A 12823-nucleotide genomic window follows, 5' to 3' on the forward strand; every position below is an offset into this window, starting at 1 on the left:
ATATATTATATGAGAATAGTAAGGCCTGTAGTTAGGGAGTACATGTTATTTAGGAAAAATATAATTATATTTTTAGGATGACAATTTTTGACAAAAAAACGCCCCTAACTTGTGGTAAAACGCCCCCAGGGGTCATAGCTTCCCATAATTACTGTAGTTACCATGGTATGAACCTCACATCCTTTGTTTTTCCATCAAATGTAATCTATCTAGGTGGGTGAATAAAAATATTTGGACTTTATATGCTTCTATATGTGTCTTCAGTGTCACATGATCCTCCAGTTTAACTGTAACTTGGATGCTAAAAATTAGCATCAGCTAACAATATTTTTCAAATAGGCTGCTTTTCAGCATGGTTTATATTTATTAGCATATTTATCTATTGTTATTTTGGCTGGCCTTTTTAATTTTAAGCTAAAACTGCTTGTTCTCGGATTTAAATGTATAAAGCAAATAGCTTTTTTTCAGAATGGGTCATTTTACCCCAGCGGTGTGGTACAAATTACATTTTTGTTACAAATCTAATAACATGAAAACTCTGGACATTTTTCACACTTGGTTTTATAATTGATGTCATTGTCACTGAAAACTAGGAAAACTATTCAAGACACATTTAACTTTTGTTTTTAGAGAAAAAAATGACATGCTTAAGGGGGATTTCCCCCCACTCTACCACACACACCACTGATAATGGTTCAGTCGATATTACTTTGTATACAGCTATCAAAGTAGTTTACATTTTTTACATAAAATGTATGTACACACTGAACCAAAACCTTTGTATGTAAGATTTTTTATTGTTAAGTCTCCTAATGATCAATAATTTATGACAACATATGCTTTTACATTGCTTTAACTCATCAAAATAAGTTAAGCAATTTGTAACTTTTTTAAAGTCAGTTTAATGTAATTTAAGTTGAAATTACTTAAACATCTAAGTTGATTGTACTTAAAAGTTTAAGGCAGCGAATTTTTTTAAAGTGTATGTTCACCAATTAAGGCGTTATTTATTTGATCAAAAATATTGTAAAATGATGTGATATTACTACGATTTAACTGTAACTTGGTTTACTTTAACTGTTTTCAATTTTAACTTATTTTAAATATATAATTTATTCCTGTGATGGCAAAGCTGAATTTTCAGCAGGCGTTGCTTCAGTCTTTTCTTATTTCTTATTATTCAAACATATCTTTATCCATGTTGAAAATATTTGTGCTGCTGCAGTCTTCAGTGTAACATGATCCTCCAGAAATCATTCTAATATGCTGATCTTGGCATTCAAGAAACATTTCTTAATATTATCAATGTTGAAAGCAGTTGTGCTGCTTAATATTTTTTTCAGGATTATTTGATGATTGAAAGTTCAAAAGCTTTATTTGGAATATCAATCTTTTGTATCATTATAAATGTCTTTCCTATCACTTTTGATCAATTTAATGCATCCTTGCTGAAAAGAAAATTAATTTCTTCCCCAATTTTTTTACTATTATTATTAATTAAAAAATAAATACAAATAATTCAGATCCCTTTTTTTGAAATGAACCCAACTTGTTTGTCTCCTTGCATAGCTGGCACCCTCTAGCCTTCATAATGAGTTCATTGAGAGGGGTCTGTGCTGTGCAGGCTGAGACACAGACTCTGCTGGCTAAGCTTGGAATTTAAAATGAGCTCTTTGTGCTTTTAACACTGTGGTTTATAATATATTCGAGGACACGAAAGCAAATCCATGACCGTGGTCTTTTTTAACAGTGTCCTGTGATGCTGTTATCGCACCCTTTCTGTCTGTGGCTCTCAGCCTCCCATTCTCTCTTTCGCTCCCTCCCTCCCTCCCTCCCACTCCCAGTGCTGCATCAATGCCGCTAGCTCCCACACTGATGATGTCATCAGCGACTCACGGCTGATCAGCATCCTTGGCTCCACCATAAGAGCCATTTTGTGTTAGTCTGAAGAAACGCTCTCTCTCAACACATCCTCACATCCATTAACCCCTCCCTCTGCTTGGCCCTTGATGCACCACTGCGTACCAGACCCTGCAAAACCAGTCTCCCTCAGTCGGATGGTCTTGCCAGGGGGGGCTCCACCTGCATTGATGTCGCTGAACTAGGGAGAGGCTGAGAGCCCATAGGAAAAAATAAAACAACTGAGTGAAGAAGACGGCGGATGGAAGCAGACTTGATGGAATAACTCGCTGCTTTCCGCAATCTCAACAGGATATTGCCATCAGGAATCAGTTAAGTGAGATCTTGATTCTTGTTTGTTTAGGCCTATATTTTATAACCAGTGTTTGTCTCTAATGAGAATAAGGAGGGTGGTGCACTATTCCACTCTTGTTTTGTCTGGAAAGCCACACAGAGGCTGGTGGAATACAAAACCGTCAGCAAAAAAATGAAAAAGATCTGGAAATAGATGTTTATAAAAGGAAAACTCTTCACAGAATAGATAGAATTATTTGTAGATAGAAAATTTGATCTTGTACTATAATGATACTATTTTAGCATATACACATCAGTTGTTTTATTATTATTGGATATCAAAGGACATTTAATGTATAATGCTCTAGTCAGTCTTATTTACATGTACAGTATTGACAGCTCTGAGATTGGCCACAGTGCTGAAGGATGCTGTTTATGTTGAAAGGGTGAGGCCATGTCATGAAATCTGGGCCTTTTTCATCATTTAGATGGTTTCAATTTCAAAGGCCGGTCAGATTGAACTGATAATTACTGAGTGAAATGCCTTCTGCATGAATAGCCTATATATAACGACGTAACCGTATTATTATTTTTTTATTAGTAACGTTAGCCTATTGTTATTTTGAGGTGCGTTCGGGTATTTAAAGTAGCTACGCACTCATATTTGTGGAGGAGGAAACGATTTACGTATTTAATATCGGGAATGCGAAATTCTGTATATTTGCTTGTGCTCTGGACTCAAGATTCTGATAAAATAGTGCCATAGTAACAGACAGACTTGAACACCGCAAGTCTACCGCGACGCGACACCCTCGAGCGCTCCTATTGTAGGCTACATTGCAAACTAATGATGTCGATTATAATTGTGTAGATAGTTTCATTGATTATATTGGAAGCGTTTTTTATTTGTCTCGTCTCTTGCAGTATATGGGGTGTTACTGCCGCATCGCAGCATCTACGCAGAGGCAGCTCTAAATATAAACAGATGGAACATAGCCTACTTATATTATAACCTTGTTTAGGATATCTGCTTGTCCTCCGTGATTTGCTTAATGGCCGTTGAAACGGATTCATTGCGTTTGTTTTGCCGGGTGGACTGAAGGATGCTGACGCAAATGCCCGTCCATCACAGCTGATTCATGACTGTATATAGGCTGACGGGCAGCCATTTTCAGTAGATTCTACGAGGACTGTGTGCGCGAATAACATTTGCTCAATGCGCCGTATTGTGTACAAACATAGGCTAACTGTGATTTTCCACTCGAAGGATGGCACTCAGCCCAGTCTTTTTCTGGATATGAGAACAGTCTATGGATAAATCTTTTTCAAATTTAGGGTAGGCTACCCACAGCTTGTTTTTAGTAGGCTACATTATATTTTTCATTTTCAATATTTCACTTATTTTTGACAACGGGTAGCTATATCCCACTTCAACACTTGAAGTTGCCAGTAAAACAAAAAAAGAATCAACTTGAAATGAACAGGATAATTTTCCATATTAAATGTTGAAATATAGCCTATATCCTAAATTTGGTTCTTTTAAAGAATAAACATGGACAGTTTTTCTAATCCATCACTGAATTAAACCATGATTTGTAGCCTAATATATTTTGTATTACGAAATCATTTAAGCTATGTAACTTTGACCCACTTCCTTTTCTTTCCCCCCCCCCCTTTTCCCCCTTTAATGGATTAAGATATCTAGTTGGGCAGTTATCAAATGGGTTATTATGTGAGATGTCATAGTCTCTTAAGAGTTGTTAAAATGAAATGTCACTAACCCACCCAGAGTATGATTTACAGCATGTATGCATTGTAACATATGTTGTGAACAGGCTGTTAGTTATTTTGTTAAGTAAATGTGCCCATATGAATCCTAAACCTGTTTGTAAGCCTGTTTTGCTATACGGCTAGTTTTAGGGGTTATGAATTCACATAGCCATATCAAGTGTACAGTAATCTGCTGAATGCGATAGTCCTGATGAGTCATGGTCTGGTCCATTACCTAAATTAGATTATCAATAGCGTAACTTAGCCAGGTCAATATCCTGAACAGATTCATGGGATTTATCCAAAATTATTTATTGTCTTTATTAGTTCTAAGTGAACTGCTGAGGTACTAAATCTAAAGTGTAGGCCTTAACACATTTCTTGCCTCGTTTTGCATCTATACTGTAGTACTCTTTATTCTATAGTGAAGTAAGTTTCACATATACAAAGAATAGAAATGTTCATACCCCTTTTTTTTTAATAAAAACAAAAATGTATGATTGCAACACATAGCATGTCAGTGTTTCTCTCTACAGGTGGCAGGTGGCCTCTGATTCCTGGCAGGGCTTCGTCCAATCAGATCCTGTGCAGTAGCAAAGCCCCAGCACTCAGACACCATGGCATGTGCCTCGGTGAAAGTAGCTGTGAGGGTCCGTCCCTTCAATTCACGAGAGATTGGAAAAGATAGCAAGTGTATCATTCAGATGTCAGGCAACACCACCAGTGAGTGCTCTTTCAAAACATCTGTTTTCACTTGCTGTCAATGATCATTTGAACTCATTTAAGTAAGAGATGCATGCCACTGTGCTCACTATGCTGTTGTAATAATTTATGATCGTAATGAAATATTTATTTTGATGGTCTCTCATCAGCACCCCCATGAGAGAAAATATTGCATCTCTAGGCTTACGGGTTTGAAAATGTCAAAGGGGTCATGCTTTTGGTTTTGGTAAAGGTTAGCTTTAATTGATTGGGTGTGCTGTCACCACCTGACTAGATTTGTTGACTTACTATTTGTTTTGTATTTAGTATCGAATTTTAGTAATTTATATGTAATATTCTTGCATTAATCCATGAAAACAAAAATATGAGGAACAAAATCACATTTTCACTTAGAGATGGGGACTGGTTCATCTCATATAGTTTGATGCGGAGAGTGGCACAATAACACCAATTATTTGTTTCTATGATGCTAGAGAAACGTAAAACAGCAAGATAATATTGCCATAATGATAAAAAAAATTGTAATATTTTTAATGGTAAATATTTAATGGACAGTAAGAAATATGGTAGAAACACTTCATTTTAATGGTCCCTTTTGAATGCTTCTTGACTATAACTAATTTTGCAACTGTCAACTAACTCTCATTAGAGTATTAGTAGACTGACTGCTAATATTTGCTAATTCTTTATGGTGATGGTCCTCCAACAGACATTCTACTGACTATAAGTAACTTTGCAACTACATGTCAACTTATTCTAACCCTACTAGTCTACTAATACACTCTAATGAGAGCTAGTAGACATGTAGGTGCAACGTTACTTAGAGTCAACAGAATGTGTTAAAGGGACCATCAAAATAAAGTGAAACCAGAAATATTCATCTCTGTTTCATTTTCTTAACTCATGGAGCAAAAATCTTTGTATTCTAGCTGTAAATGTTCAGAAACATTGCCAATTTCAGGCCAATCTGTGGCATTTCCAGCCCCCGTTTCTAGAGCATCTCCAAAAACTGTAAAGCGTCCTGTTGTTCTGCCTGCAACATGAGTGGGAAAACAGAGTCAGCTGATGCAGAGTGTGAGGTCAGACACACTGCACGGCTTTGTGCTAGTGAGAGGATGCAGGGAGGTTCATGACCTCATTCCCAGAACCCAAGGGATGGCATGATTCACGCTTCCTTAGACTCATCTGTCTTGAAACATGCCTACATTATGCATATAGCCTTATAGGGTATATTACCAGTATGCTGTTATGATGACTACATTGAGATATTGAATGATTTTTTTATATTTTTGTCATTTTTGGACATGGCTTTTGTGGATAAATAAACAGACAGTCAGGTCTTAATTTAATCATTTCTAATTATAGTTAAATGTAAATTATTTGTTTATTTGGAGTGTACTTTACTGTTCAAAAGTTTGGGTTTGGTAAGTTTTTTTATATAAGTTTTAATATTTAGGAAAGAAGTCTGTTATACTCACTTAGGCTGCATTTATTTGATCAAAAATACAGTAAAAATAATAATATTGTGAAATGTTATTACAATTTAAAATAACAGTTTTTCTATTTTATTTCAAACCTTAATTTATTCCTGTGATGTCAAAGCTGAATTTTCAGCATCATTACTCCAGTCTTCAGTGTCACATGATCCTTCAGAAATCATTCTAATATGCTGATTTGCTGCTCAAGAAACATTTCTTATTATTTTCAATGTTGAAAACAGTTGTGCTGCGTAATATATTTGTGGAAACTGTTTTTTTTTTTTTTTTATCATTCTTTTATGAATAAAAAGTTTAAAGGAACAGCATTTAACATAAATCTTTTGAAACATAAATGTCTTTACTATCACTTTTGATCAATTTAATGCGGCCCTGCTGAATTCAAATATTATTTATTTAAAAATAATAATAATTTGGACAGTAGTGTATAAATTTATGTACAAGAATAATGACGTTCTTCTATCCTCATTATACATAAGGTTTTTAGCACCATCTTTTGGCATAAGAGATTTCAGGTCTGATCAAGAATGGAATGAAAATGGGGAAATAGTTGAATGTATGGTAGTTTGTTGTTTTGTCCATTAGATTGTAGATTTATTCTTATAGACATGTTCTTTTTGCTTTCTAGCAATTATAAATCCAAAACAGCCAAAGGACAACAAGAGCTTCAACTTTGACTATTCCTATTGGTCGCATACGACGGTGAGTTTCTTGATGCATTAACTGGTGAATCTGCCTCTTATGCAACTCACTGCTGCTATTTTTAAATCTACTATGATCATGATGGCTGTTCTAGAGACATTTAAGATGATTTCCCTTGGGGATCTGTGTGTTTCTGTCTTCAACAGCCGGAAGATGTGAACTTTGCATGCCAAAGGCAGGTTTACAAAGACATAGGGGAGGAAATGCTTCTGCATGCCTTTGAGGGATATAACGTCTGTATCTTTGCCTATGGGCAAACTGGGGCTGGAAAGTCATATACCATGATGGGCAAGCAAGAGAAAGACCAAGAAGGCATCATCCCATTGGTAGTATACTATAATTCAATGTGTTATTGATATTATCACTGTCTTTGATATTGTAGCAAATAGCTCAGATGCTTCCAAGTTTGTGGAAAAACTTTCTTTAATGCTTAATTCTTAATGCTTTCTTTAATGCTTAATCTCTCTGTGACAGCTTTGTGAGGACCTGTTTACCAAGTTTAATAACGATAATGACAACAGCATGTCATACTCAGTTGAGGTAAGAGCAACACCTTCATAAACTGCATTCTTAACAGAATCTGTAGAGCAAGTGAAAATTGTTCTGTTTTTTTTTTTCAGGTCAGTTACATGGAGATCTACTGTGAGCGTGTGCGGGACCTTCTGAACCCAAAGAACAAAGGGAATCTGCGTGTGCGAGAGCATCCTCTGATGGGGCCGTATGTGGAGGACCTATCAAAACTGGCTGTTACTTCCTACAATGACATTCAGGACCTGATGGACTCTGGAAACAAGGCCAGGTGACGCGAATTTAAGTGCAGTATGGGGCATCTCTGAATTACACTACCTTTCAAAAGTTTTGAATGTTTTTGAAAGTAGTTTCAAGACTGCATTTATTTAATCAAAAATACAGTAACAGCAGTAATATTGTGAAATGTTATTGCAATTTAATAATAACTGTTTTCTATTTGAATAGAGTTAAAATGACATTTATTCCTGTGATGGCAAAGCTGCATTTTAAGCATCATTACTCCTATATTTTCATCACCACATGACCCTTCAGAAATCATTCAGATATTCTGATTTGCTGCACACAAAACATTTCTTATTATTATCAATGTTGAAAACATTAATATTTTTGTGGAAAACAAGATACATTTCTTTTTTTCAGGATTGTTTGATGAATAGAAAGTTCAGCATTTATTTATTTGAAATCTTTTGTAACATTATAAACATTATAAACTGTCACTTTTGAATTAAACTATTAATTAATTTTTAAAAGAAAATAATACTACTGTCCCCGAACTTTTGATTGTCAGTGTATTGCTGCACATCATTTTGAGGGTATAGAGCCTAAATGTAAAAAAGTTGAAAGTTGTACTTATCTAGAAGAAGCACAAATCTTTTCTTTGTATTTGAATGGCAAGAAAATGTATTTATGTTAAGCACTGAAATTGAACATATCAATTCACCACTGCATCGCTTTTGCTTACCATGCTGTTCATTCGCAGGACTGTGGCGGCCACCAACATGAATGAGACCAGCAGCCGCTCCCATGCTGTATTCAACATCATCTTCACACAGAAACGACATGATAGTGATTCAGAAAACACGTCTGAAAAGGTACCGCATCCTCGCCTTCAGCCTTTCCCACCAGGCCTCCATGTATAGCTGTGTTTAGCATTGTTCTATATGAGAATATGTGACTGCCTGATCAGAAATAGACTAGAATGCAAAAGTAGGTGAGTGGACTCCCTGCATTTCGAACATCACTGATGGATGTTGGCAGTTTGACAGTTGCTGAACTTGCTGGTATGTGCATTAGAGCGCTTTACTGTTCTGAGACACAACATTTTCGTTCTCAAACAGGTCAGCAAAATCAGCTTGGTAGACTTGGCAGGGAGTGAGCGGGCGGATTCTACTGGAGCTAAAGGCACTAGACTTAAGGTGAGTCACTATAAGTTCAACAGAGTTTCATGAGATGTGTCATTTCAGATGAGTGCATCCATTAAATGTGCATGCTTTGTCCCTTTTCTAGGAAGGAGCCAATATCAACAAATCTTTAACAACACTGGGCAAAGTTATCTCTGCGTTAGCCGAGATAGTAAGAATTCTTTCAATTTAAATCGGAATGATGTTAAAAGAAAAGTTAAGATCTGTAAACATTTTAAAAATATTTCTTTTGTTTTGTAGGACTCTGCACCAAACAAGGTGAGGATCGGTTGAATCTATCTGTAATAATCAAGCATTATGGTTGTAGCTTTGACAATTGACATGGCTTCTGTTCTCCCTACAGAACAAGAAGAAGAAGAAAGTTGAGAGCTTTATTCCATACAGAGATTCAGTTCTGACATGGCTGCTGAGGGAAAACCTTGGTACGAGGCTTCATGCACCTTGCACACACCTTCTTAACAATAATAATTGCTCTCCATCAATTAAAACATTTCATGTTGCAGTCAACATGGTCAGTTTAACTGTGGTATGGTCCAAAAACAATAAAAACTTTCCTGAAGGTCACAATGTTTTTCATTTATCAGGAGGTAACTCTCGCACTGCCATGGTAGCAGCTCTAAGCCCTGCTGATATTAACTATGATGAGACACTCAGCACGCTCAGGTAAGAACAACATGATGCCATAAAGGCATTACTTAATATTAGACTAATAGGGTCACGAAATACTACACACTTTTTCAGTATGTGACAAGAAATGCACTTTATGGAAAACAATGATCATTACCCTCATGTTATTCCAAACTCATATGACTTTTGTTTGTGGAAGTTTAGCTGAGTGTTAATGGTACTCTTTTGTCCATTTAATGAATGTAAATGGCGACCAGAAGCTGTCAAGCTCTGAAAATGACTAAAAAACATATTTCAAACAAATCATTCCTGAAGACTTTGGATTCAGTGTGCAAGTGTTATGGGTTACTTGGTTATATGGATAATGTTGCTGTAAAGGTGTTCACGTTCACTTTCATCGTATAGAAAAAAATGTGTGAACATGCTACATTTCTTCTTTTCTGTTCCATTGAATAAAAATAATAATACAGGATTTGAATAACAAATTTGAGCAAAATGACAGAATGTATTTATTTATTTTTAAGTTATTTTATTTTTCGGGCTAAAAAGCCATTCTTCCGGGCTGATGTAGGTGTTCAGTCTGAGTTGTGATTACTACCAGTTTATGTTGATTCTAAATACTGGACTATTTCGGACATTCTGATGCTGTTTTTGGATAGTTAATAGCAATATCACTGCCACAGATATGCTGACCGAGCCAAGCAGATCCGTTGCAACGCCGTCATCAACGAAGACCCCAACAACCGCCTGGTGCGCGAGTTGAAGGAAGAGGTGGCTCGTCTGAAGGATCTGCTCTATGCTCAGGGTCTTGGAGACATCATTGAGAGTGAGTCACTTGTGATGCATTTCAAACAGAGGAGTTACAACATTTCACTCTTCTTAAAATTGAATTTAAAATGCAAATGCTGCCAAGACAATGATTCTAGAAAAGCAAATATTCTCTACAATTACATTATCAGAAACCTGAGGGTCAGACAGCTCTAGGAATGTGTCTGAAGGATTTGTCTTCTCTCTCTGTTTCTCTCAGCATATCGGGCACAAGCTCCTGGGATGTCTGCTCTCAAATGTGTGTATTTTGGCACTCTAAATGCTTCACAGCTTACAATAACCCAGGGGTCGGCAACTTTTTTTTTTCTTAAGTTTATTTTATTCTAATTTTTTATTTGTAATAAAGCCATATTTTTTGAACGCAAAAATAAACAAATCAGTGCCAAAGTTTGTCACCCATGCAGCGCTGTGAACTGGACTGCGCAACTCATAGGAAATATACATTTATTAAGGTTGCACAGGTCAGTTTTTTATTTGTCTGATACATCATGATTTTTCTTACATTTTTGCTTTGGTGGCTTAAAGAGATCACTATTTAAGATTTCACCAATAAATTTAAATTCTGTCATTATTATCATCACCCTCAAGTCATTCCAAACCTACTGTACATGGCTTAATTTCTTCTGCTGAACGTAAAAGAAAATAGTATGAGAAATGTATTTTTCCCAATGGAAGACAATGGGGTCCAATGTTGATTGGTTACCAACATTCTTCAGAATATCTCCCTTTGTGCTCCATAGAAGACAGAAAGTCATACAGGTTTGGAGCGACATGAGGATGAGTAAACAATGACAGAATTTTTATTTTGGAGTGAACCTTTAATATGAGGAATATTGCCACTTAGAGTTTTGGAGAATTATGGATAAACTTTATGGAATTATGGAGGTTTATAGGAAATTAGCATGCCTTTAATCTGAATTGTCAGTGAGTGTATTATTTAAATATTTAAATATTATTTTGTTTTGCAATTCAGATTCAGATCATACAACATTTGCTCTCCAAAGACTATTTTTACCCATATTTGCTGCTTGACGAGTGTTAATTTTGGACTTTGACTTCAACATTTTATAATAAACAACTAAATAATATTACAATCATATAACAATCATAAATCCTCTGTCCTTTTCATGTGTCTGCCAACATTGACCAATTCGTAATGTTGCCGACTCCTGCGAGAACCAAAGCAGGAATCTCTGGACCACCAAAGTCTATGCTGTGTGATTTTATCTAATCAGTTTAAATAAAACGTATTATTCTGACATAATTGTACGTTGCTGCTCTGATGGTCCAGAGGCACTCTAGAGGTTTGCTTGAAATTTGCCTCTATGTAAAGCATAGGCATGTAGTTCTGTGCAGTCACAGATCAATATTACATTGAGTGTTCAGTTCATCTCCATGCTCATTATCTCAAGCATGGTCCAATGAATTTGAGGCATGAGGGGAAAATCCATTAATAATCATGTTTTTGATCTTCTGATTTACTTTAAAAAAAACCACACACACACTCACACACTGACACACAACAGCGTCTGAAGTCCTCAAATTGATGCCGTCTACCCCGCGCCCTGCAGCTTTATAACCTCTTTAATTCGTTGTTGAGCTTTATGTTTGACACTTTCTACTCTTCCTCCTTCCCCTTCTTTTCTGTTTCCATGGTTTTCCTTTTTCTCTTACCTCAATTTTCTCCCTTGACTCTCCAACCTGTCATTCCCACTTGTTGCCCAGACTTATCCAGTTACAAGACTAATATCAATAGCATCCAGGCTGTCAATCAAAGGGGTGATTTCTCCACAGTGACCAATGCCATGACAGGGATGAGCCCCTCCCCCTCTCTCTCTGCCCTGTCCAGTCGAGCTGGCTCCATCAGCAGCCTGCATGACCGGATCATGTTCAGCCCGGGAAGCGAGGAAGCCATTGAGAGGCTGAAGGTGAGCGAGAGGGTGGTGGGATGACTGGATGGATGGTTTGATCAATGAATGAATAAGGGCCAGTGTTGATCTTTTTAATGTCGACCTCTTTTCCAACTAGGCAACTGAGAAGATAATCGCAGAACTCAATGAAACTTGGGAAGAGAAGCTTCGCCGCACAGAGGGCATTAGAATGGAAAGGTTGGAGATCCCTGGGAGGGCTTTTATCTTGAAATGTGTCTGAAATTATGTGTATGAAATTATTCAAGTTTCTTAGTTCATTTGTAAAGAACATCTATTGTCATTAGGGAGGCACTTTTAGCTGAAATGGGTGTGGCGATGAGGGAAGATGGAGGAACTGTTGGAGTCTTTTCACCAAAGAAGGTTAGAGGATTGATTAGTGTATTCTAAAAGGAAGCTAGTCAAGTCATATGCTTCAACGAGCACTTCTTTATGTTTCAGACTCCACACCTGGTCAACCTCAATGAAGATCCACTAATGTCTGAGTGCTTACTATACTACATTAAAGATGGAATCACCAAGTAAGAATGTTGTTTATTTACAACCAAGATTTTCACCCTTGGACCTTTGGGAAGCCTCAAAGGCATTGCATAGTCTCTGTGGA

At 36.6% G+C, this 12823-nt stretch overlaps 1 protein-coding gene across 14 annotated transcripts in view; it reads left to right on the forward strand.

Moving 5' to 3' along the window:
* The first annotated feature begins 1595 nt into the window (after positions 1 to 1595).
* The window catches only part of kif1ab (kinesin family member 1Ab), a 35083-nt gene continuing 23855 nt past the window's right edge, over positions 1596 to 12823 (forward strand). For 4 of the 14 annotated variants that reach the window (XM_084412330.1, XM_084412336.1, XM_084412338.1 and 1 more), the window contains exons 1-18: positions 1596 to 2231; positions 4500 to 4686; positions 6811 to 6884; positions 7031 to 7210; positions 7359 to 7424; positions 7505 to 7683; positions 8395 to 8506; positions 8753 to 8830; positions 8922 to 8987; positions 9077 to 9094; positions 9180 to 9258; positions 9421 to 9499; positions 10147 to 10289; positions 10491 to 10529; positions 12017 to 12219; positions 12320 to 12399; positions 12507 to 12582; positions 12661 to 12740. In XM_084412330.1, the coding sequence (XP_084268456.1) occupies positions 4581 to 4686; positions 6811 to 6884; positions 7031 to 7210; positions 7359 to 7424; positions 7505 to 7683; positions 8395 to 8506; positions 8753 to 8830; positions 8922 to 8987; positions 9077 to 9094; positions 9180 to 9258; positions 9421 to 9499; positions 10147 to 10289; positions 10491 to 10529; positions 12017 to 12219; positions 12320 to 12399; positions 12507 to 12582; positions 12661 to 12740 (1658 nt within the window). In that variant the 5' untranslated portion in view covers positions 1596 to 2231; positions 4500 to 4580. Of the gene's footprint in view, positions 2237 to 4499; positions 4687 to 6810; positions 6885 to 7030; positions 7211 to 7358; positions 7425 to 7504; positions 7684 to 8394; positions 8507 to 8752; positions 8831 to 8921; positions 8988 to 9076; positions 9095 to 9179; positions 9259 to 9420; positions 9500 to 10146; positions 10290 to 10490; positions 10530 to 12016; positions 12220 to 12319; positions 12400 to 12506; positions 12583 to 12660; positions 12741 to 12823 lie in introns of all 14 variants that reach the window. The other 10 variants (XM_084412342.1, XM_084412331.1, XM_084412332.1 and 7 more) reach the window with 4 other exon arrangements.

Source organism: Rutilus rutilus (assembly GCF_951802725.1).
Source record: "Rutilus rutilus genome assembly, chromosome: 6".
NCBI lineage: Eukaryota > Metazoa > Chordata > Actinopteri > Cypriniformes > Leuciscidae > Rutilus > Rutilus rutilus.